The sequence below is a fragment of the Pseudonaja textilis genome, chromosome 5, assembly GCF_049901715.1.
Source record: "Pseudonaja textilis isolate UNSWEBS1 chromosome 5, rPseTex1.2, whole genome shotgun sequence".
Taxonomy (NCBI): domain Eukaryota; kingdom Metazoa; phylum Chordata; class Lepidosauria; order Squamata; family Elapidae; genus Pseudonaja; species Pseudonaja textilis.
Genome location: NC_141994.1, coordinates 2,471,268 through 2,498,329, shown reverse-complemented (window position 1 = coordinate 2,498,329; position 27,062 = coordinate 2,471,268). Strand labels below are relative to the sequence as shown.

Genomic DNA, 27,062 nt, shown 5'->3' with positions numbered 1-27,062 from the left:
TAATGGCAACATAATTCACTTCGGATATGATAATGGCAACATTATTATTACATATTATTGGGGCATTAAATTACCCAGAGTAGGTAACCTCATCAATGCTAGACATATATACTTATATAAAAAAGCTAGCTATATAAACTTTCCTACGCAAATGCGTTCAAAATATTCACAACATTTTAAAAGATATTTTTATTTTCAGCTGAACCACCAAGAATCCTTACTCCATACAATAAACTTTATCAAGTCATTGAAAATAAGCCTGCATTGCTAGATTGTGCTTTTTTTGGTTCACCTATGCCTGAAGCTGAATGGTGAGTTGCTCACAACAGGGGGGAATCATTCATGCTTAGTGCACATTAAACTAATGAATATTGTGAGAATCTGTAAAGTTAAATAGAGATCTATATCTTTTTGTATACTTTAATTGTTCATCGTCCATTTCATGTGAAGGGAACCTTGATTAATTTATTTAGTTTTCAATTTTATACACAATTAATCTGTCTTACACTACTTAGCAAACATCTGATGACAAATTACATCCATGACTATAAATAATAATTGTCTTTTCTTTTAAATAACTGCCAACAGGAGGGGAGTCAATTAAATTTGGGATCACAGGGGTAAGCAATTCCCCCTACCAAGTGCTCTCATCAACATGATCACCCAGGGAACAACAGCAATTTCACATCATGGAGTGGAAAGATTGAAAATGTTAGCCTTGTGTGATATGTTGTAGTCTCAAAATTTATTGGGGACGTTATATTAAAAAAATAGCATATTAAATCAAATCATTTATTTAACATTTTGTGGTGAGTTGGCTCTTTTTTGTTGTGTGTGTATATAATCATCTTTCTACAGTTTGTCACATATTATTACATCTCTATTGAGGTTTAGGGACGCAGTAGACAAGTTGCCTTCAAATAAACTTTAAATTAATGCATAATTTGGATAATCTCTTTCCAATACATAGGTTTCAAGGAGTGAAAGGTAGCATTCTCCAGGGCAACCAGTATGTTTTCCATAACAATGGTACCTTGGAAATTCTGAAAGCCCAGAAGAACAGCAGTGGCACGTACACCTGCATAGCAAGAAATAAACTAGGAAAAGCACAAAATAACGTTCAGTTAGAAATCAAGGGTAAGAAATTCTGGCTCTGAAATAAAAGCCTCCTAATCTGTTTGCTGATTTGTAACTGTTAAGTATCATAGTAATTATTTTATGTTTCAGAACCCACAATGATTATTAAGCAGCCTGAATACAAAGTAGTACAAAGGATGGAGCAAGTTTTCTTTGAATGTGTAATTAAATATGATGCAACATTAATACCTACAGTTATATGGTTGAAGGAGAATGATGAATTGCCAGACGATGGGCGGTATGTATTTCTAACCCTAGCCCCACCTCCTTGCAAGTTAATAAAACACGAACAAGTGGATTTAATACATATTTCCAGATATAATTTAGTAATATATCCTGTTGCAGATAAAGTGTTACTATTTTTTAAAGATAGTGCTTTCTGCAATGCACGAATTATGATTTCTCTGCACCAGGTATGTATGCTACAATAAGATTCAATATAGGTAACCCCTTGTGTAACATCATACTGCATCTTTTGATATATTCACCAAGTATCTTTTCCTAGGATCATACATCAGCTGTAAAGAGAAAAGAAAACCAGAATGGTGTAATGATTTATATTTAGCTTATGGCAAATATATGGACTTATAGTAGTTCAAATGTTAATGTCAGTCCACCCAGCCATTCAAGAACAGGATGGTCTGTATTGAAAAAAATCGGACTATGAGCCGATGTAAGCTCTTGATGGAGATTTGGACACAATGTGAGGACCACCACAGTCACACTGAGGGATCGAGACAAGACCCCTTACACAATGGCAGACACCATGTTGGATATGGATCCTGTTCAGAGGTGACCAATGTTGGCGAGGAAGGTCAAAACCTGGCACTTTTTGTGTAGGGTCATCTACATAACTGCCTGTATCTGGGCAGTTCAGTAGCCCATTTGGCTTTCCACTGTGTGTTGATATCAAAGTTGTTAGACAGTTGTTGAGCAAGTTGTAATTTTGTTGTACTCTTTCACTAAGGCTTCCTGCCTTCGTAGAGCTGGTGGTGCAATGTGGCTCAGGACAGGGAGCTATTTTGTTTAACCACCCAATGTATTTAGAGAGCCAGGAATTTTACAAAGATGTGTGACTGCCAACTGTTGTTAACTGCCAATTCTTCAATGTAGTCTGGCTGCCAATTGTTTAGTTCACACTTCTGTACTATCCAGGGTGCACCATGAGGAGGCGAACTAGTATTACACCCTGGTGCAATGATTAACACATTACACCAGTGTTGGCAAACCTTTTCAGCACCCAGTGCTGACATGGGAGCGCGTGTCAGAAACCAGAAGAGCAGCCGGTCACCTGGTCTTCCGGTTTCTGGCATGCATGTGCATGCGAAGAGCAGCTGGCCAGAAGAGTATCAATGAAGCACTCCCCTCAGCCTGCCCATCGAGAACAAGCCAGCACAGTCCCCCCACCTGCCATTTCTGCCAAAAGAGTGTGACTGCTTCCCGGCTGGTGCGCTTCTTACTCTGGTGCCGGATGGATGTTCCTCCCGTGCGGACTCAGCTCCTGTGAAGCTCCAGAAGAGCAGCAGTGGCAGCTGCAGGGGGAGGGGCAGAAGTGACCGGCTGGGCCCCGCAGTTGCTCCCCTGCTGGCGAGCTGGGCCCTCAGTGGCGTTTCCACGCATGAGGAGCTGCACTCTTTTCTGGCCCTCCTGGGGCAGCTCACCTCTCTGATGGTGGTTCCTCCTCCTCCGGCATCCTGGCCAGAAACCGGGTGCTCCAGACCACGGACATGTGTCTGTGCCATGGGCTGGAGGACTGGGGCCATGCAAGAAGCCCACTTGGGCAGGGAGGGAAGGAAGCGTCAGCCCGCCCGTCCTGGCTGACAGCTCTGGTCCCCTAGGAAGCAACCGCCAAAATCCCCTCTCCATGTCCATGTTGGGCATGCGAGCCATTGCCTGTTGCTCTTCTCGGTTCCAGAGTGCCTATGCACACCGGCAAGCTGGTATTTGTGCATGTATGTGCACTAAAAACTGGAAAATCATCTTCCTGGCACATGCATGCATGCACTCCGGGCGGCTGCTCTTCCTGTTTCCGGTGCTCCTGTGTGCATGAAGACCAGCTGGCTGACGCACCGGACCCAGAAGAGCAACGGGCAATGGCTCCGCATGCCCAGAGAGATGGCCCTGCGTACCACTTCCGGCACGCATGCCATAGGTTCACCATCATGGTATTACACTAAACTAATGCTAGTAAAACAATAACAGGTTATGATTCTTTCATCAAAATGATAAAAGCAGTATCATGCCACTAGAATGCAAGTTTCACTTATTTCATACATGCATGTGTGATATGATGACACACATACAAAAGGGGTGGATTATTACACTGTTCTCTTAATGTCCTTGCTTTGACACTCAACCCTAATCTCTGTTATTTGTCCATAATGCATGACATTTCTTGGTGCTTTGGTTTAAGCAATATCTGTGGAATGCATATTTCAACATACACTTGTAGTTAATTTATTTTTCAATATTTAAAACTCCTACTAAATTCATTGCAGCTCCTGAGAAAGTTCTTAAATGGCTAACAAATCATTGTAATAAATAAATTAAAATTATCTACATGTGTTGTTCTGCCATTGTTCTAAATGATCTCATAATTTCTATTGTATCTTATTTCATTTTTTGTAATGGATTTTAGAGATCCAATTTGGTTCCTCTTTTGGATTCCTTCTTGAACTGCTGTCAAGTTGCAAGTACATGTGTGTTAAGATGCTGTTGTTATTTACTACAACTAATAAATTATACATTTAGAAATGTTTGCAATAATGGAATAATTAAATGTATTGTAATTACAGGTTTATTGTAGGCAAATACAACTTGACCATTATGAATGTGACTGATAAGGATGGTGGAGAATATACTTGCCTAGCTAATACTACACTGGATAGCGTTTCTGCAAATGCTGTACTCACTATTGTGGGTAAGATATCTCTTTATATATATAAAAGTGAAATACCACTCACGCATCGTCACAAAATCTCTGCAACCGTAAAGCCTACAAACTTGACCACATACTGTAGTTTTTGTAGTGAAGCACAGGTATTGAGCTGGTGTAGAATTAAAGCAAAAACTTGTTATCTTTTTGTTAACTGGTTTTAAGCTATTCTGATATTACAGTTTGGAATATTCTAAAAGTAAGAATATATTTGATCCCATAAATTCAACCAAAATAATTTTTCAGTTGCTACTATAATGCTATCTTAGGTTTGAACCCAAAGTGTTATTAAAAAAACAACCAGAAAGCTAAAAACTTACTTTAAAACTCCCTTTTCCCCTTCTTTTTCCTGTATACACTTGCTCATTTTTCTTCACTTCCCCACCCTCCAGTGATATGACGAACTATCTCTCCTCCTTCAATCTCTCTTTATAATGTTCATAAATATGTATACCTGGGGAAAAGAAAATTGATTGTTGTAATTGATTGTTAAATAACTGAATTAACTGATCTAATTAATTTATTAATAATAGTGATAGTTATACTTTGATTAGATATATAGGAAAAATAGTAAGAACATTAAGTATTATTTAATAACTATAAAGGATTTTATATATATTAATATTACAATTCATTGTGCGATCACTCTAAATATTTAATTAATCCACTTGGGGACGAATGTAATACTGTTTGTGTTTAAGGATATTCAAAATAAGGTTATATAATACATATATTTATTTATAATATTTAAATATAGTTGGATTTGGGAGATAGATAGATAGATAGATAGATAGATAGATAGATAGATAGATAGATATTTCTACTATGCGGAAGTTATATATAGAGGTTGAGATTGAGACCTTACAAAATTATATATGTGATTTAGAATTTGGATTTAAAATAATACAGTGATAATATTTTTATCTACAAGAACCTATACTTCAGTAAATTGGCAAAGAGTACAGATATTCAGCAGATAGATAGATTAAGTAATTAGATACCAGTCAATCCCAATATAGAGATTCTATTACTGAATGTTAATTTGGGATAATATAATTAATATATTACAACAACAGAAACAAATCTTAAAAGAAATGACTTCCACAACAACTACAACTTTGAAAACTGGAAGAAAGGTCACCCCGACATGGGGAAAAAGAAAGGGATTGCAGTGTATGTTAAGGAGGATATGAAAGCAGATTTAATATGGTCGGTTCCTGAGTGAAGAACTCTAGTTTTGCAGATCTGGATTAATGCCATCCCAATTCTCTTAGTGGTAATCTACACCCCAAATGGAGATCAAAAAGAGTTTTTAAAGCATCTTTATGGAAAAATAGTAGGATTGGAAAAAAGAAATACTTGTATTATAGCGGACTTTAATTCTATTGCTGATTCTCAAAAAGACCACAGTAATGGGGGAAGGAACAAAGGGGAAAAAAAGAGAGCTTCCCAAAATATGCATGGAAATGATGAAGGAGTTAAATTTGATTGATACATGGAGAAGATTAAATCCTGAGAAAAAACAATTTACATTCTGTTCAAATCCTCATCAAATATGGACACGAATTGATATGGCATGGATGAATGGGGAAATAGCAAATGAGATAAAAGGGATTGAAATCCTACCCAATGAATGGGCAGATCACAATCCAATTCAGATAATATGGAAGGGTAGGGAAAAACCCAAGAGAAGATGGACATTAAATACTCAGTTAATAAGGGAAAAAGAATATACTAACAAACTCAAGGAGGAATTAAACTATTTTTTAAAGGAAAATAATAATGGAGCAACCACAAAACAAAACATTTGGGATACAATGAAGGCAGTAATAAGAGGTATAACAATCTCTTATAATGCCAGAAGGAACAAAGAAAAATACACCCAGCAAAACAAATTACAACAAAAAATTAAGGAATTAGAAACTCAACTACAGAGTACCCCAAAGGATTTAAGATTGCAAAGTCAGATAACAATAACTAAACATAAATTGAATTGAATTGAACCAGAGAGAATGATTATAAATCTGAATACAACTAAACACTCATTTTGAGCATGCCAACAAGCCAGGGAGATGGATATCATATAGACTTTAAAAAAGGAAAGAAAAAAGATTGATTTATCAGCTAACTGATGGAAAAGGGGATATACAACAAGGGATAGAACAGAAAAAAGAAATTGCCCATAAATATTTTGAAGAGTTATATAAAAAGGAAGAAGTTAACGAAGCTAGGATAAGAAACTATTTAGATGAAATGAAGGATAAAGCAATTGAGGAAGAAATGGAAGAAGTATTAAACAAAGACATTACTTGGTTCGAACTGAAATCAGCAATAGAGAACCAGAAAAACAACAAATCCCCGGGACTGGATGGGATCCCAGGGGAGCTGTACAAGACAACAGCAGAACAAATAGGACCTCTTATGGTGGAAGTTTTTAATGACGTATTATTGGCAGCCAGGATGCCGGACTCATGGAGGGGGGCATTGATTTTGCTGATCCCGAAGGAGGATTCGGACCTCCGATATATACAAAATTATAGGCTGATTTCTTTGCTAAATACTGACTACAAAATATTTACTTCTATTATAGCAAGTAGACTAAAAAGAATTTTAAATGAGCATATACATGAAGACCAAAATGGATTTCTCCCGACCAGACAAATCAGGAATAATTTAAGAATAGTATTAGATAGCACTTCTCAGATATGTAAAATATGTCACACAAAAACACTTGTTCTCGCTTGTTTTGAAACAACTTTGGAATTATGTAAAATGTAGATTTACATAGTAGAAAAGCTAATTCAAGTAATGTTAATGGGGAATAAAATCTCTTAATAGTGAAAACTACTGGGACCAGTACCAAAGATGTTAAATTCCTCTTCTTTGCAAGTGTTGGATGGATGCTAGGCAGACTTTTGTTGGGAATGATTAAAGTTCCTACATTGTGCAGACAATTGGCTTACATGATCTATATAATCCCTTTCAATATGTTGGGTCTATAATTTGACAATTGTCTGCAGGACTGTTCAGGACTCAGATAAAAGAGGCTTTTGCTGTTGTTTTCATTCAATCCAGGCACTTACATTTTTGCAAATAAAATAACTACATTTTATTACAATAGCAAGTCATGTTAGTAATAAAGAGTATTGCTTTCTTCTGACTACTTACAGAGATTTTTATAGTTTATATGAATATCCTTTTTTCCAGCTCCTCCAACAGTTCCACCTATTGTTTACGGTAAACTAATAATAAGTCTTGCTTGCGTTATATACCAAACCTTCCTAAACTTTCTGCTTTTTTCAGATTGAAACTTTCTCTTTTTATTTTTGTTTGGTTGTATATTTATGTTAAAGCCGGTGAGAATTGTGTTACTATTTTTATTTATGACTGAAATGCTAAACTGTTTCATTATTATAATTAAATCAAACTTGTCAAGTATGAATTTCTCAAATAATTGCCTGAATGAATTATTAAAACCTGTGTAACATTTAGCTGCTACCCAACACTGCCCTCCTCTGCCTTCTCTGAGAACCATTCCACCCCCCGATCCCCAACACTCCTTAAAAAGAGGGAAAAAACCCTACTCCCACTGACAGACTGTTGGAGTAAGGTGAGCCTTACAAGCGCTATATAGTACTTGCTCTCAGCATCCTCAAACTCACACCATTCCTTCCTTATTGCTGCAGAGGGGTCAAATCCAGCCTCCCTTATCTCCCAACACACACAGAATACATCCACTCAATGCATAAACGGCACCCACCAAGCAGGGAGCCACTTCTTCCCACAAGCTCTTACCTGGGGGAAAGGGACCAACAAACTTTCACTCATGTTTAGCCCTAGCATCCCCCGAGCAGACCTCTCAGGCCCAACCATAGAATACCCACAGGACCCTAGACTGCAGAAGGTAGCCAGCAAAAATAGCCAGAAAGGCCTGCTATGCTGCATGGGAAATTTAGCAGCTGGGTACTCCTACAATGTCTCATGAAGTTCACAGATCCAAGCTCCCACTTGTCAGTTAACCAAACGAAACCCCAACGGCAGCCTGGCACTCTCCACAGCATGTAACTGTGTAATGTAATAACCACGGCCCAGCTGCCGACAAAAGCCAGAGAAGCTTGTCTCTTCTGTCAGCTCTGCCTCCAATCAGATGACCCACACCATAAATTCAGAGCTGCAGCTGCTGACTCAAGTTCCCAGACCAGGGTTTAGCTTCAGTCAGGGGAGTCCAGGGGAGATCAGGGAGATCACACAATCATAAAATCATCCACCTCCTCTGCTCCGTCTCTCCATCTCTCCTTCCAACCACTACTTTCTGACTATTCCACTCTACCAGCTCTCAGCCTCTCAGTTTCTTCATCTCTCTGTTTCTTTAACAAATTCCAGCCTAACAGTTAGTTTTTTTCTTGCTTTTCCCTCTACACACTCTTCCACTTCCACATAGTAATCTCTACAATCCAAATTCTCCAAGCTTCTCTCTGCACAACACTTCAGAGCACCATCTATGATCACATGCTGCCGCTGTCACCATCTTAAAAAATATGGTGCTATATTAAATGTACTAAGTTATGGCAAACTTGGACTCCTCATTGCCGTTACTTAGTACATTTAACATTTTTAAGATTCGTATTTTCTTCTTGCAACTATTTCCCCCTAATTAAGAAACAAAAGTTTTATTATTAATTCATGAAGCATTTTAGTCTTGGACACATAATTCTTGAGCAAGATCTTACCAGTTTAGAATGAGTTTGGGGTAATTTTTGTTATAGGTGTCATATTTATTTATTTGATTTATATTGCCGCCTATTCGCCCATGGCGACTCAAGGCGGCTTACACAATGTAAAATCATAGCCTGATATCATTACTAAACAATCATTTGACTATAATTTTGTTAATTCATACTTTAACAAGATAACTATAATTTACTTAATTTATTTTACAACGAATCATAAAATCATACCAAGTCTATCTTAATAAAATTTTGTAAAAATAGTATCAAAGAAAAAGAAAAAAAAGAAGTATATATTCATTATATCCTAAGTTTCTAAATATTCTATTATTATATTTTATTATCTAGCCATTGATAGAAAAGGTCCCAAACTTCATAGAATTGTTTATCTTCTTGTTCTCTAATTTCAAATGTCAATCTACTCATTTCAGCACATTCCAATATTTTCTTAATAGTTTCTTCCTCTGATGGTATTTTCTCAGTCTTCCAATTTTTAGCAAATATGGAGCTGGAATTTTTATGGTCCGTTCTCCACTTGTTATCTCTCCAAGAGGTGACAAGTTTCTAGCCATCTGGCTCCAGTCCTCCAGTTGTATATCATGTGTAGGTTATACAGATTCAGTATAAGATTTAATATATTCAGGTTACATCAAAAAGGATTACTTGTACCAACTCCCCCCCCCCCACACACACCTTCTTCCATTGAGGAATGGCAGATACACGGATCCGACATCCCAGCTCCATCACACTTTTAGCAAAAATCAATTTCTGACAATGAAAGGTGGGGGGTCTGTTTCTCATTAAGTTAAAAACATCAAGTCTATGTGAGCCTATAGAAGCTCCAATAACGATGTAATTCTGAAACAGTTTTTTGTAGTTATTGAATGTATTTTTATTTTCTTTTAGTGTAAATAAATGTTTGTTTTACATAATAGTGCTTTAATCATGACCATCTCATAAACTGAAACTGCTGGTGAACCATGACAAAAGTGTTGTCATTTATTATTACTTTGCAATGCAAAACAAATGTTGTTACTAGAACTTATGTAATAATCTGCCTTTGTTCTGCATTGTCTCCCAGCAAAATCAGTTGTATATTTTCACTGCAGTTGCATGCCAGTGGTCACACAATCATATTGCAAACAAGCTTGTTCAGAATTTTTCCTAGAATATAACAGTTGTTTACTTCCCTTTTCAGATCGTCCTGATCCACCTTATGACTTGGAATTAACAGATTATTTAGAAAGAAGTGCTCAACTTACTTGGATACCGGGCAATGAAAATAATAGCCCCATTACAAGTATGATTGTTCTATTTATGTTGAATGTCATTTAGCCTTCTGTTTTGTAATAAACTGCATTTGTTTGATTGTTTCATTTAAACGACTGTTAAAATAGGCTTCTGTAAAGTGCCTCTGCATAAGCAACTGAACTATGGTACAAAATAGCAATGTAAACAACCTATTTATTTATTACTTACCAAACTACCTATTCAGTAGCAACGTCCTCTATTTTTCTTTATCAAAATACATGAAATGTTACCTCTTTGATTCAGTTTTCCACTTAGCATCATTCAGAAATATTATGCCATGCTTTTATTATAATCCATGCCAAGGTCCAATCCTGCAGAGTCTGATTGCTTTCAAGTAAAATTTGACCTTCAGAATCTTCAATTTTCAAACATTTACAATGCTCTTCATATAATAACACACTTTTCTCAAAAAATACGTATTTTGCTAGTGATATCGGAAGAAAATAAGGCTTTATAAAGCAAAATTTACATTAATTTTATTTACAGGATTTATTATTGAATATGAAGATGCTTTGCGTGAACCAGGAATATGGAATTACCAAATGGAAGTCCCTAGTATGTTTACAACTGTAAAGTTAAAGTTATCACCATATGTGAATTATTCATTTCGTATAATAGCTGTCAATGAAATTGGAAGGAGCCAACCAAGTGAAGCTTCTGAAAAGTACTTTACAAAACCTGCAAGTAAATAAACATCTCTATCTGCTTAGTATATAAATAACATTCAACTCTTGTGGTCTAAATTTTACTTAAATATAAAATTTTTAATTTTTAGAGCCAGATGACAATCCTACTAACGTTCAAGGGTTTGGAACGGAACCTAATAATTTGGTGATCACTTGGAAGGTAAGCTTTTTGGAAACATAAACTGAAGGCAGTATGACTAATATTCACTTTTCCCAAGCGTATGGCAAAAAGCTCAGAAAAACAGCAAAATATTTTTAAATATTGACTTGCTGTTATATAAAAAAAAACATTGAAATGCCATTAATATCATTCAACCTGTGCTACTTGAATTATCGGATGACACTGCTGTATAATTTGATATAAACCAAAGTAGTATACATTTAGAACCAAATGTAAGAATTGAAATTAGTGTGGGTTCCAATACTGATTTCTAGTGATAATGCTAAAACAAAGGACCAACTTTATTGTTAACACCCATGAATAAGTTACAACTTAGATGATGTATATAAGCAATATATGCAGTCCATAGCACTTCAATTTATAATTCATTGTCATTCTGCAATGCAACTATATCAGAAATAGATTGTTCAGTTAGGGTTCTTTTACTTTCATTATGCCACTCATGAAGTACAAAATTATAGAAGGAAGTGATTTTTTTAGTTTGTTGTTTCCCCACTCCTCTTTTTTTAGTCCTTTCCAGTCCCATTTTTAATAGCATGTTTTTTAGACTGATAAGAGGGCATTGTGCCTACTATTACCCCCTGTGAGTACCACTTGAGATTTTATTTTTAGAACAAGGTAAAATGTCATTAAATTAGTAAGATTCCTCAAGCTGTATGCCACACATGAATATGAAAGAATTGCTGATTAAATCACCACTTTCATTAGAGCAAAACTGTTAACTTTGTATTATGTTCACCCTCTTTTCTATGGCTAATTAAAGATTATACCTTTCTATTTTTCATTTTAGCCTTTAACGGATTTTCAGTCCAATGGTCCAGGTCTTCAGTACAAAGTCAGTTGGCAGCAGAATGATGGTGAAGATGAATGGACATCTGTTACAGTTGCAAATGTATCTAAATATATTGTAGCTGGTACACCAACATTTGTTCCATATCAGATAAAAGTACAAGCATTAAATGACTTAGGACCTGCACCTGACCCATTAACAATAATTGGATATTCTGGTGAAGACTGTAAGTTTTGTACTTTAACTCAGTTTTTATTATAACTTTTGCTTTTGGCTGACTTTTCTGAGTAGTAATAATATTGCAGTAAAACTACAGAATTCAATATTAATTTTCTACATTTATGAAATTCAAAGTACCATGTTTCCACAAAAATGCAACCTACCCCGAAAACAAGCCCTAGCCTGATTTTCATGTCTGTGCCTAATATAAGCCCTACCACAAAAATAAGCCCTAATTAAGCCCACCCACCATCTAGTTGTAGGAGGTTGTAAGTTAGGTTGGGGTTGTATGAGGTGGGACGAGGTGTAAAAATCAAGCCAGGTTGGAGGGTAGAACTGCCCCATGCACCTCACACCCACTTACCTGAGGACCACACAGCCAGGCCTTCCATGCCCCAACACCTGTTGCACCTCTGCTGAACTTCTTCTGCAGCCACTTGTGGCCGCTCACAGCTGGACACCACAAGCCTCGTGCTGGTGGAGCCGCTTGCAGCAGAACGCTGCATGGCTTGTCGCACTGGTGGAGCCCCTCGCAATAGGATGCTGCGAGGCTCAGTGCACCGGTGGAGCTACTCATGGCAGGAGTGGCTCCACTGGCTCCCTGAACCTCACAGCATCCTGTTGCGAGGAGCTCTACCAGTGCAACAAGCCATGCAGCGATCTGCTGCAAGCTGCTGTACTGGCACAAGGCCCCAGCATGCAGAGAGGCCAGAGGCCAGGGTGCACCGAGAGCTAGGTCCGTTGCAGCCACAGTCAAGTAGATAGTGGGACAGGTGATGGGACCAGCAGTAGCAGTTCTCCCACTCTTGTCACCCCCGCACTCACCACCTCCTGCACATCAAAAAAGGTAAGACATCCCCCAAAATAAGCCTCAGTGCTTATTTTGAGGCCAAAAAAAAAAAAAAAAAAAACCAGGTCTTATTTTTGGGGAAATACTGTACATGCAAGTGGTTCTAAACTTGGATTTGTTGCATTTGTTCCTTGTCAGTGCCAATGATTGCTCCAGGCAATTTGCAAGTGCAAGTTGTAAACAGTACATTAGTGAAAGTGCAGTGGGATCCAGTTCCATTAAAGTTTGTCCGGGGTCATCTTCAGGGATACAAAGTAAGTTAATCATAGACATTTCTTAAACAACATTTAGTATAAAAATATCCACAGATATACTTGAGTGTGAGTTTTCCTTATTTGTTTATTTTACTTGTTGAAATGCTAGATGAGAGTAACTACTATTTTGTGTTTCTTGGCCTATGATGGGTGTCGGCAACCCATGGCTCCGGAGCCACATGTGGCTCTTTGGGTCCTCTGCTGCAGCTCCCTGTCCCATCACTGGTTGACCCCACCCCTCACCCTTCCCTCCCAGTCATTGCACGCCTGGCCTGAGAAAGTAAGGGCAGTGGCGGGGGATGGAGAAGTGGCTGGGGCTGATTCTCTGGTGCCTCACTCTTTCTGCCTTTTTTGTGCTGGGCCTTCTGGTCTTTGTTGGTGCTGGGCGTGCCTTGCAACCGATGCCAGCCTTGGTAGCACGAGGGCTGGTGGGGTGGGAATGGGGTCCAGGAGGAGGGGACGATGGAAAGGGGGATGGACCCGCAGTGCCCAGCCACAGCTTTAAGAAGCTCAGGGCAGCAGGAAAAGGGGGCTGGCCCTGCTGAACCTTGCACATGCAATCCAGGGGTCAGTGCGTGTATATGTATGTGTATGTGTGCTGAAGAACAAGCGCGAGCCGTGGCAGAGGCTTCCTTTGGGTGATCTTCCTCGTCCCTTGTTGAGAAAGCAGGGGGCATCATGAGGAAGTGCTCCCCTTCCCCAGCCGAGGGCTAAGCACAAAAGCCCAGTGGGGGGGATGACTGACCCAGCAGAAGTGCCCATTGGGGAGTCTAGTGGAGAGGCCTGCCCCAGTTGTCACAGCAGGACAATGTTTGGTACCTCCAGACAAAAACTGCCCCCTTTGAAATGCAGCGTGCCTTTGAGGAAGCAATGGCTGGAGCCATGTGGGCAGGGGCAGCAGAGGCATCAGGGCTGCTCTCCCCCCTCCGCAGCAAGCAGGGCCTGGAGGAGCATGGAGAGTTGAGGGCCGAGCGGCGAAGGGTCAGAAGGCGTGTTCCAAGGTCGCCCCAACATGCGTTTCCAGCATGCGCTCCTCTGCAAAATGTAAAATCACCAAACTGGTAGTTACACTGGTTGGATCCCACCCCGGTCCAAATGGCTCTTTGAGTGTTTAAGATTGTAGACCCCTGGCTTATGAGAATGGCTATTTGATGTTTGTCAGAGTTTTTAATCTAACCTTATTATTTACATTTAAGTGTTCCTTGTAACATGTGTAACATTAAATTTTATATTCTGTCATACCAATATTTAGTCTTGGGTTGAATGTGCGTACAAAATCAGTAAAATTTACATCATGTTTATGTATTTAAATTATACTAGCCATTTTCAAAAGAATCCTATAAAATTCTATCTCTTAATTGTTCACAACTGTAAGAAATAGGCTATGTTAAACCAACTATCTAAATCAGGGCCAGATCATTTCCATATCTGAGTACAGATTTGATCGAGTTTATCTGCTTCAAATGCTAGTGGTCTAATATGCTAATATATTACATATGTTAAGGATTTTATACGGCTTTGCACTGATAATTTAAAGTCACTCGACTGGATAGTCATGGCTAGAGAAGAAATCAATGGATTTCCTTTAAGTTATTTTAAATGCTTATTTTTTAAAAAAATATTACTGTGGATATAGCATGCTGAATTGCTTGTCTAAAAATTCATTTGGGGTGAATAATATAATGCAATCTCAGAACAGCATAAATTAATGTTTAAAATATCCACGCATATATATTTAGATTTACTATTGGAAAGTCGAACATTTATCTGGAAAAATTAAGCACCATGTGGAAAAAAGGATGTTGACTTTTAGTGGAAATAGAACACATGGAATGGTGCCCGGACTAGAGCCGTTTAGTTCTTACAAACTGAATGTAAGAGTGTTTAATGGGAAAGGAGAAGGCCCACCTAGCCAAGATGAAACATTTAAGACTCCAGAAGGAGGTATGTAATTGAATAACTCAGATATTTATGTTTCACGTTGTGAGTTAAGTGTTACCTGACCATTTTCATTATTATTAAATGATTATTAAAGATAATAAATGTTCCTGATTTTTTAATATACTTATTTGGAAGACAATGGAACACAAGCAAATATAGATAAAACTAATCTATAGGAAAGTGATCTGTAAGCTTTTATAGATAATGGCTACATTATTGAAGTTGTACTGGGGCAATATATGAGCAGTGCTAAGGCATATTAGACAAAGAGTATATTCACATATAATATCTGGTGTACTAAAGAATGAAAATATGAAGAGAGAAATTAACAGTAAAGTTAGTAATATAAAGAGAATAAAGCATTATTAGCTGATTTTGATAGCATAACCACATATCTGCAGAATTAAGGCACATATTAGAAGTCATGAGTAACTTCCAGAAACTCTTTTTTTCATCCACATGTAACCTTGGTACTGAATTAAATAAAATGTGATGATAATTTGAAAGGAACATTTAACATATTTTATATAATATTTGAGTTTTATTAAAATTAACTTTATGGTGTTTTTGTGGGTGTCTCTCTGTGTGTGTGTTTGTGTGTGTGTGGTGTTTGTGGTTGTGTGTGTTTTAAAGTTCCCAGTGCACCCTCTTTTTTGAAGATTACCAATCAAAATCTGGACTCTCTTACTTTGGAATGGGGACCACCTTCTCATCCAAATGGTGTCCTGGTGGGATACACATTAAAATTTCAACCAAGTAAGTAAAGCTTTAACAAAAAAATGAATCCACAAAGTGTATCTTTAATAATTTGAATAATTAATAATATCTTTTTAAATTGATTGGTTAATACTTTTATATAGGAATCAGTTTTTAAGAATTGGAAATAGTGTTAAATTTTATGATTTTTTTATGGAAAGGGGATCGCACAGCATTTCCTTGTAAAAACTATACAATAACCTTTCTCTGCTTCAGAGAAATGTATGCATTATGCCTCGAGGAGAAAGAGATATAGACAGCACTAAGTTTACTTAGTGAGAATTGATATTTGGTGCTGCTGACCTGCACTGTGTATCTTAAGAAGATGTAGTAATATCTTCTTAACCAGATGTTAGGAAGCTAATTAAGTCAATATGTAAGCTGTACACATTACTTTCAAAATTATGACTTGTATGACTTTGATATCTATACATGCAGGAAGCTACAGAAGAACTTAACAAACAAAAATTGTTCTACTTTAAAAGCAGAATTATTCTGCTTTTATCACACATTCATTCAAACAATTTATATTCTCTGAATAAGGCTAATGCAGCATGTCAATAGCAGGATTCAGTATGTTGCATAAATGCTTGGCTTCGGTAGTTAAATACAAAATTAATTGTATTTTGTATTCTATATAACAACAGTTAATAGTACTCATGAATTAGGTCACTTGGAAGAGATCAATATTGCTGCCAATGAGACCAGCTTGATTTTAAGCAATCTGAATTACAGCACTCGATACAAGTTCTATTTTTATGCACAAACATCAGTTGGATCCGGAAGTCAATTAACAGAAGAAGCAGTAATAATTATGAATGGAGGTAAGATATAAGGAGTATCAATTTAAAATATTTATTTGTGTAAATCTCATCTTTAATTGTGTAACTCAAGGTGGTATACAGAACGTTCCTACTTCCTGATTTTCCTATAAAATCTCAGTGGGATTAGGTGAGGTGCAGGGGTGAAATTCAAAATTTTTCCCTGTCAGCTCTTTGGGCATGGTTGTGGGGCATGGTATAATAGTAATAATAGAATTAGTAATAGTAATAGCAACCAGGAGCAACCAGAGGTGATTTTTTACCGATTCAAATCATCCCTACCACCTCTCCCAAGAAGGGCCGAAGTGGTTGAATTTCACCTTTGGGTGAGGTGGATTGAGAAAATGACTCGTCCCAAGTCATCCAACTGACTTCCATGCCTAAGGAAAGACTTCAAGTTCAAATTGAAGTAACTGTGTATAGATTTTCTAAGAATGTAATTATATATATTGAGGAATAATCTACATTTTTGCAGATCTTTTTCTACCCTTAAAATATCAGTCATCATAATTTTTATATTTAGAAAAGCTGTTTAACCTAAAAGAAACATAGATATTAATATACTAGCATATATTTGGGGTTACTATGTCGAATTATATTTTAGTGTTTTTATTGAGCTTTCAAAAATACTATTTTTGAAAGCTCAATAAAAACACTAAAATATAATTTTAGGAAACTCATGAAAATGTTCTAATCGTCTTAGAGCTACTATATAAAGAATACAGATATATGTTAGGTGAAAGCAGTTTTTTAAATTCTGAATGCCTAGAGTAAACAACTTATTATGATATATTCTAAGATTCTGCAACATTGTTGATTCAAAGGCTGAATAGTACTTGAGAGCTCATGGGAATAAATAATGTGGTATCTGTCTGAAATTCATTAAACGCCAATAATGTAACTGCCAATTGTACACAACCAATGGATGAATAAATAAATTAATTAAAGGAATAAATTATTAGTAAATTTAAGAATTTTAAAGTAAATAAGTTAAACTAAACAAATACATCAGTTGGGATATTCACAGATCTTGTATCATATAATAGGTATTAAAACCAAAATCAGTCTTTAAGATGCTAAACAATAGCAGGTAAGCATTCCATGAAAAGTCCTCAATAAATAATTTTTTAAATATCATATATGCAGTAGAAAATGCATGATTCAAAAACCTAATCACATTAGCAAATGCAAACAATATTCAATTAAGACCGAATTAAATAGATAGTTGGGTGTAATATTCCTTAACCTGGCATAGTGTTTGCACATTGTTTGCTAGGATATTATTATTTTGTACAGTAAGATCTTACTTATGATTTGTTCATGGAAGTCCCACTACCTGCAGTTTGAGAGAACGTTTCCTCTAATTATATATCCATAAATTGTAAGACTGAACACTAAGTGGTTAAGAAATGCTTTATTGAAAAAAGTTGGAGTAGTAGTTTAAAGTAAATTCATGCTACTAATTTTGTTTTTTGTTTCTAACCCCACTATTGTAAATCAATGAGTTGTTTAATTTCTTATTCTCTAATTCCATTATTTTTTCATTTAACTGCTTGCTTTCACACTTTAAAATCAGTGAAATATTAGTACTATAATTAATAGTCCTTGTATTTTTTCTGTGTAACTAGTAATATAGTTATTTAGTGTTCTCTTATTTTCCTCTATTCATACTCATATTACTTGAATATAATTGCAAGTAAGCATTGATTATGTGGATTTTACCTCCCCCCAGTTTTCTGTATTTAAAAAAAAAGTTGGTGATAAGAAGAAACAGTAAAGTTCTATAAATAAGGTCCTAAGAAGATAGTATTTATGAAGGAGCTATCTATTGCCTTAAAGTTTTTTGTTGCCTTAAAGTAGTATATGCTGCCTTATTTCTCATCATATATCATGGAGATATATATGCTTTTGTAGTGATTATAATTTTTATGGGTTGCTAGCCCAATCCATAACCCTCCTCCTATCTCATCTGGGCTTGGGAACAGCAATGGCTGATATGCTACATAGCATGGGAAGAGCTAATGCTAAATCTACCAATATAATTTAATTGATAACCTTGACAAAACCAAATTGTGCTGTTGATTGCTACATAAAAACTGAAAGTGCACATTCATTTACATTTAAGTCATTTATAGTCACACTGCTAGCTATAAAGGAACAATTCACATTGTGTAGGATATGTAATATCTGTCTATTGAATATGCTGAACAAAACAATTTCAGTTTACTGGAAAGGACTAAGTGACAATAACTGTTTCGTTTGCCTTTGCTCTGGTTAACTGATTGGATAGGCTGGGAAGGGCTATTTGTTTCTAAGATTATGGAATGTCCAGATTAACCAAGGAGAGCAGTTGCTACAAGCCATGTTTTCTTTTCTTTTCTTTTTTTTCAAAAAAGGTTTATTTGATATATACAATAAATCCATTCCATGTCAACCTTCTGTCAACTAGATACATATTTCATGTGCTTACAATTATAGTGAGTACTTTTACCAATATATCAGTAATCACATTTTCTTATACATCGTATCTTATATATCTATTTTTTGACAATCTTATCTTATTACCTTATATATTCATCTAATTTGTTTAATTTATTTTATTTTCTAACCATTGATAAAATAAATCCCATACCATATTTCATTTCTTCTTTTTCTTTAATTACTGTTCATTTCTGCACATTCAAATATTTTCTCAGTTATTTTTCCATCTATCGGTATCTTATTGCTTTTCCAATTTTGAGCAAATACAATTCTAGCTGCTGTTAATACATGTATTATTAAATACATTTTTTCTTTACTGTAATCTTCAGGTACCATTCCTAATAAAAAATATTTCAGGTTTTATGTTGTTTTATCATTTTTTCAGCCATGTGTGTATTTTTGTCCAATATCTTTTAGCTTCTATACAACTGGGTTACCCAAATCCTTCTCTAGTTCTAGCATCCTGTAACATTTTTACATTAATTCTTGCTTTCTTCCCTTGCCATTTCTTCCGTATTATTTTATTAATATCTTCAAAATATTTTTTCCAATTTTATTGGAATTGTTTGAAACAAGTACAGTATTTTGGGTAATATGTTCATCTTAATCACCACAATTCTTCCTGTTGATGATAACTGCATATTACCCCATTTTTCCAACTCTGTCTTAATTTGTTGTTTATAATAATTATCTTCTTTAATTGTTCCACATCTTACAGTCAACTGAATTCCTAGTTATTTAACTTTCTTTGCTATCTGAATATCTATACTCTGTCAGTTCTTTTTTTTTCCTCTGCCAAATTTTCCCCCCAATATCTTAGTTTTCCCTTTGTTTATCTTCAATCCACCATTTTCCCATAATCCTCTATTTTATTTGTCATCTTGGTCCTTTCCCTAGAGGTTCTTCTAATATAAAAACTAGATCATCTGCAAATGCACGTAATTTATACTCTTCTTTTCTTATTTGCATCCCTTTTATCTCCTTATCTTTTCTGATAGTTCTATTTAATACTTCCAAAGTTAGTACAAACAACAGTGGTGATAATGGTCACTCTTGCCTTGTTCCTTTCTCAATATGATTTTTTTTTCCTGTCAATTCCCCATTAACCATTACCTTTGCAAATTGTTTACAATATATTGTCTTAATCATGTTAATAAATCTTTCCCCAAACTCCACTTCCTCCATTTGTGTCAGCATAAATTGCCAGTTCATATTGTCATGGCCTTCTGTGCATCTAAAAATATCAACTCCGTTTGTTTTTCAGCATGTGCTTCATAATATTCCAAAGTGTTTAAAATTATTCTCATGTTATCCTTTATTTGTCTCTTAGGTAAGAATCCATTTTGATCTGTATGTATAAATTGATTTAAGTATTTAAAGTATTGTCTTTCAACCATTATTGATGCAAATATTTTATAATCCAAGTTTAACAACAATACTGGCCTGTAGTTTTTAATCTGTTGTAAATCAGTGTCATCTTTTGGTATGAAAGTAATTAAAGAATCCTGTAGGGTTTTATACATTTCTGCTGGCAGGCCATCTGGCCCTGTGCTTTCCCATTGTTCCCAACAGTGCTTTCCTGTTGTTTTGTCTTTTAATTGCTTCAGTTAGTTCCATCATTGTTATTTTTTCCTCTGACATTGTTTTAATTTCTTCTGGTACTTTAGGTAACTCCACATTCTTTAAGTATTCCTTTATTTCTCTTTTCTCCACTTGTTCTTCATCATATAATTCTTACATTATTTCTTTTTTATCTTCATTTTGGTGGCATAGATTCCCTTTGGCATCCATTAATCGAGAGATCCTTTTCCTTTCCTTCTCTTTTTTCAATCTATATGCTAGCCACCTTCCTGATTTATTTGCATTTTCAAAAAAGTTATGTTTAGACTGTTTTATTTTTTTTTGTACTAATTCTTCTTTGTCTATTATTTCCATTTTATGCTTTGTCAAGTTCATTTTATTTTGGATTTCTTTTTTTGAGGATTTTCTTGTAGTTCTCTCTCCAATTTTTTATATTCTTCTTCTAACATATTTTGTGTCTGTCTTTTCTTTCTATTTCTCTTTCCCATATATGTTATTGTTAATCCTCTTATATACGTTTTAGCTGTATTCCATACATTTTGTAAAGAAGTTTCCTCTTTTTTATTTTTCTCAAAGAAGAATTTCAATTCCTTTTCCATGTATTCAATATATTCTTTTTCTCTTAATTTTGAGTTATTCATTGTCCATCTTGACCTCTTTTTTATCCCTTCCATGTTATTTTAACCAGGTTATGATCTGCTCATGTATTTCTTTCAATACTTATGTCTTATATATTGCTAATAAACTCGGTTGTTGCCCACATCATATCTAACCTGGACTAAGATAAATGTCTATTTCAATAAAATGTGTATTGTTTCTTTCCTGGGTATCTTCCTCTCCATTGCTAGTTCATCTGCCATTTTAAAACACGATTTTGGTGATATTTTTGTATTCTTTTTGTCTTCTGTGTTTTATAGTCTATTTCTATGTCTACTATTGCACTGTATTCTCCAAAAATACAAATGTTTTCATATTCCAATTCTATTGTTTTCTTGTGTCATTTATCATAGAATTCTTCTTGACTTTCATTTTGGAGCATAAATTGCCACTAATAATGTTCATTTATAGTTCATCAATGCTTCCACTATTAACACTCTCCCACTGTTGTCTTGATAAATTATTCTTGTTTTTATAGTATTTTTTTATATATAATGCTATCCGTCTTTTACTTCGTTGTGCTAATGTAGTGTATAATCTCCCAATCTTAAAATAGTCCAGTATTTTCTCATGTTGTTTTTAATATGCACTTCTTGCAAACAAATGATGTCCAGTTTTAATTTCTCTAACTTGTTGAATATTCTTTTCCTTTTAATTGCCAAATTTAAACCTTTTATGTTAATCATCATTAATTTTATTTCTTCTTCCATGTCTTTATTTATTATATGCTCTTGTTGCTCTTGTCACTCTCATCTCCCTTGGTTCCATTGGTCTCTCTTCTTCCCTAGTTGCTCTGTCTTCCCATTCTCTTTCCTCTTCTCTTTGTTGTTTTTTATCCCTTCTGCAGCTTCTTCTCTCAGTTTTATTTCTTCCATTTCTCTTCTTTTTTCTCCTTCATTCTCTCTGAAATATTGATCATAAAATAGTTCAGCTTTTTCAATTGTATCTATTCTGTTTCTCTATTCCTGCCATGTCACCATTATTCCCTTAGGTATCAGCCATCTAAAATTATTTTCTCTTTTAATTAAGCATTTTGTCAGGAACTGATATTCTCTTCTCAAATCTCTAACACGTCTCAGTATTTGTTTCAGTACTTCTCTTTGTATATTAATGTATCATCTCTCACAGCTTTCTGTTCTTATGACTTTCTTTGTAAATCTAATAGTACTTCTCTTGGTAGTTTGTTTCTCAGTCCATATCTAGTCTGGACCCTGAAAATTTCATCTATATCAGATATCATTTTCTCTTTTGTTACTCCCAGGGCCTCTGCTAATAACTCCACCATTATTTCTGCTAAATTCTTCATCTTTTTGTTCTACAACATTTTGAAATCTTAGATAATAGTCACCCTTACCCATCTCTAACATATTTTTTAAATTTAATTTGATCTGAGCTTGTCAATCTAAAGTCCATTTCTCCTACCCTTTGTTCTATTATAGATACTTTCTCTTCTATATTCCCCATGTGTTCCTCATTTTTCATCATTAATTGTTGAATGTTCTCTATTTTTTCTTCTACATAGTCTACTTTCCCTTCCACCTTCCCACTTTTTAATCCACCTTTCCAATTTGTTCTTGAATTGTTTGGACTTTGGAGTATAATTTTAATTTCCACCTGCATTGTCAACACCTTCTCTTGTTGAATATTCAAGTCAATGGATCTCTGTCTGCCAGGGCTAGATATCAGTCATGGAAGATGATGCTGAGGATGTCATGGATGTCGCTGTTTTTTTCATTCTTGATGTTATATCCATTATCTCTTGCATGTAAGATCATTAAATTCTCACCTAGTTCGAACACACTTTCTCTTTTATTTCTTTCTGTCGAAGACTGTCCCAGCCTTGTAGTGGTTCGCAATGACTTCCCTTTAAGCTGGCTAGAGAGGCTATCTCTGGATCTACCAGGGATATTGTGATATCCCTGGGATCAGCAGAGTGTCCTATCCTCAATTGTCATCCTTCCGAGATGATTTAGGTCCAACAGATCACCAGCTTTCGGGATTTCGATGTCCTTAGGAGCTCTTAAGGATTCCTCTGTATTGCTGTGACATCAGCTCCGCAAGTCATGTTTTCTAATTTATGTAATGGAAGGATAGTAAACGTGGCCTGCCAGGATTGTTGGTCTATTGTTGAATAGGGTTGCTGGAAGTTCTAATTCAGCAACACACTTTATCAGCACTCTTTATCACATATCCTTGTGTCTATTATTGACCTCCTCAAAGTACTGTACTAATAAAACACTGATGTAGGATTGTACACAGTACTGTTCCAGAGAACTAAACAGCTCAGTAATTTAGTATAATTTTTCTTACTGTTTCATTAATGAATGTGATACATACTAAAGTTTATTTGCTAAAATATTTCACTAAGATATAAGTACCAGTAAAAAATATGGTAATGGCTTGCTGAATATTACTTATTATTTATTCCAGATAATAGTTAATAGCATTTTATCCTTCTCTTTTAAATAGCAATGAAACAAAAGAAAGCATTGAGCTTATTCAGTTAATCTTTTTCATTGATGGAAATTCTATTTCTTCTAGCTCTTTCTTTAGGCCCAAAATAGTTCTTAATTATAAGATATATTTCAAAGCAGATTCAGGAAAAATAGATAGGTACAAGGACATGTGGAAAGGAATATGTATATAAATAAAATGTTTTCTAGAAAGGAAACCTAATAAAATATTCTGATTGCTTTGTATATTTCCATTATCTTCAGTGGTTTCCAAAGTAATTTTCTAGCTTTCATTACTAATATATTCCTACATATCTAACTTGTTCCACCTCAGAGATTAAAACTGGGTGCTAAATTTCTGCGGAACAGTCAAGCAATATGCTGCTACCCGGTAGCTAGAAAATGTTTTCTAATCAAGATCATTTTACTGTATCCAGTATCAATTATTTCATTGGCATTGTGTTGTGTGTATATAGTTTAAGAATTGAAAGTAAGAAAATAATCCTAACATTTCATGACACCTATAATTTATTCAAAATTTCTTCTCTTGTTGATATACTATAAGCAATGAGTTTTACAATTTCTAAAATTATTGTCAAAGTCAGAATTGAGTTACAATATTTAATGAAGAATTGCAATATCCATAGATAGTACAAGGATTGTAACTAGTGAAATAAAGATGGTAGGAAAACGAGAGCCATGAATAAATTATTTTATTTCTTTTTCATGCTGCATGTATTGAGCTCTTTTGTAATTTTATTCCCCACTCTACTGCCATAGATGTTGCAGACTCCTGATACCAAAAGTCTATTTAATCCAGAATGCTGCTGTTAGACAACAGGGCAACTGGCACACCAATATTTTTTTCTTTTTAGTTTTTTTATTCCACCTTTATTATTTTTATCAATAATTCAAGATAGTTGAATAAGTTAAATTATATACATCTATGTTTACAACATTTTCAGTAGAATTTAATTTTACTATCGTAGATATTTCCATCACTGTGAAAGCAGGTTTAACTGAAACCTAAGTTATATTTCAAAGTTATATTAAAGTAATACTTTAATATGCAAAACAAAACCTTTTTCAAGTTTCCCAATCACATAGGTACAGTTGGGGAGAAACTTTATGCTTTCTAAATACATTTTCACATTCTAAGTGTTTACTTTTCTAGGGCCATCCTCAGCTGTCTCAGTAATTAAGCTGTAATTTAAGTGTAGCAACACAGCTAATTCTCAATGTGTGACTACAATGGAGCCCAAAATGTACTGTATGGTCCTAAGCAAAACATTTAAGTAATTTTTGCCCCATTTTACAACCTTTTTTGTCACGGTTGTTAAATGAATCCCTGTGTTAAGTTAATAGCGCAGTGGGTTAAGTGAATCTGATTTCCTCATTGACTTTGTCTGCAAGAAGGTGGTAAAAGGTCATCACATGACCCCAGGACACTGCAACCGTCATAAATATGAGTCAGTTGCCAAATATGAATTTTGATCACATGACCATGGAGATGCTGCAAAAAAGTCACTTTTTTTCCAGTCCCGTTCTAACTTTGAATGGTCACTAAATGAACTGTTGTAAGTTGAGGACTACCTGTATTGTTATTTTGTATTCACTTCTACATAAGAGTACTACGAATTCTTTTTCTGGTAAGCCTTTAAGGGACTCGCTATTAATTCTTTGTCCAGAGGAGCAAAAGATTCCATGCAGTAGTCTTTGGAGTGCTAGAAGACAACGAGAAGTTGTCTTTTTAAGAAGTTTATAAAATGAATTTCTGATTTCATTTTGTTATTTATTATCCTGTTGTCATATTTTATGAAAATTTTATGTATGTATGTATTCTGTTTACTTAAAGGACAGAAAGTAGATGGCAAAGTGCTGATCAAAACATATTTACCATGTCCATATTTTTCCTCTCTCTTTTTTGCTGCTTTTTGGGATATTCAGAAAACCCTTCTGAAACCTTATCTGTAATGCATATTGCACCGTCAACATTTTATAAGGGTATTACTCTTTATTTTATCAAAATAACATTCCATAGAAATAGCTGGAATGCACTATTCTAAAAGGAAATTTTGAAATGTACAACATTGCATGAGATTAGAAAAATGTGCACAATTTTACATTTTTTCATTACATGTAGCATCCTCCATTTTGGAATTTTTTTTTAGAAACATTTGACTGGGTATAAGAATAAATAAACATGCAGTTCAATCTGTGCTTAATTATCTGGCAGTATCTCACTAAGCATGTTGTATTGAAGGTGTTAGTTATATTTAGTTATAATTTGGTTATTTCATCTCATATATACTATGTCAGTTAATCTTGCAGTCACTAATTCTCCAGCAGTTCAGAATGGAACAGATCTTAAATAATTACCTTTTCTTAGCTACCAAATATGGTCCTCTTATTAAAGCAGCTGAAATTAAAAGACCATGTCTTTTATTTCTAAAAGCTTCTGCTTAGCTAACCTTCCTTCCTTCCTTCCTTCCTTCCTTCCTTCCTTCCTTCCTTCCTCCTTTCTTCATAGTTCTCATAAATTAACAGTATAGAACTGCTCTTCCTATTGCAGTTTTCAGTATCTACAGCAGTAGTTCCTGAATGGAATAAGACTATAATCTGGAATTCTACTTTTTTTGTTTTCTACAATTTATATGTCACTCAATTCCAGCAATCCAAAATCCATATTTATAAGATTGTATTATATTGTTTTGATAATTTATTTCTCCATGGTTTAAGGTTAAGATAAAGATAAACTTATTGTCAGTTTTTATTGTGAAATTCTATTGCCTGCTCTCAAAAGAAAATATATATCTACCCATACACATATATAACACACATATGTATATGTATACAATATACATATTGTATACATACACACACACACACACACATATACATACATACATACACATATACATATACATTACTGTCGATTTTGAATACACAGTGGAAAGAAGAAACTTGAGAGTTCACAAGGTTGATACTATATGAAAAAGAACTATGATTGAATCTAGATGTTCTGCTTCAGATACCACAAAGCCTCCTCCCAGAAGGTAACAAAGAACACAGGTCATGAAGAGGATGTGTAGCATCCCAGACAATACTGCTCCAGCATTGCTTATATGCTATGTCCTGGATAGAAGGAAGTAAATGGCCAATAATCTTTTCTGCCATTTCATCACTCTCCGTACCATCTTCCTGTCTGAAACAATAATGCTTCCAAACCAGATAGCAATGCAATATGACAGGATGCTTTCAATCATCTATTAAAGGAGTAAG

At 35.1% G+C, this 27,062-nt stretch overlaps 1 protein-coding gene across 16 annotated transcripts in view; it reads left to right on the top strand.

Moving 5' to 3' along the window:
• The window catches only part of NRCAM (neuronal cell adhesion molecule), a 154,055-nt gene that overhangs the window by 95,648 nt on the left and 31,345 nt on the right, over positions 1-27,062 (top strand). For 10 of the 16 annotated variants that reach the window (XM_087933942.1, XM_087933939.1, XM_087933951.1 and 7 more), the window contains 13 exons: positions 200-311; positions 971-1,137; positions 1,228-1,375; positions 3,933-4,057; positions 7,280-7,309; positions 9,998-10,099; positions 10,597-10,794; positions 10,886-10,956; positions 11,768-11,993; positions 12,975-13,090; positions 14,830-15,034; positions 15,665-15,787; positions 16,435-16,611. In XM_087933942.1, the coding sequence (XP_087790068.1) occupies positions 200-311; positions 971-1,137; positions 1,228-1,375; positions 3,933-4,057; positions 7,280-7,309; positions 9,998-10,099; positions 10,597-10,794; positions 10,886-10,956; positions 11,768-11,993; positions 12,975-13,090; positions 14,830-15,034; positions 15,665-15,787; positions 16,435-16,611 (1,800 nt within the window). The remainder of the gene's footprint in view (positions 1-199; positions 312-970; positions 1,138-1,227; positions 1,376-3,932; positions 4,058-7,279; positions 7,310-9,997; positions 10,100-10,596; positions 10,795-10,885; positions 10,957-11,767; positions 11,994-12,974; positions 13,091-14,829; positions 15,035-15,664; positions 15,788-16,434; positions 16,612-27,062) is intronic. The other 6 variants (XM_087933943.1, XM_087933948.1, XM_087933945.1 and 3 more) reach the window with 1 other exon arrangement.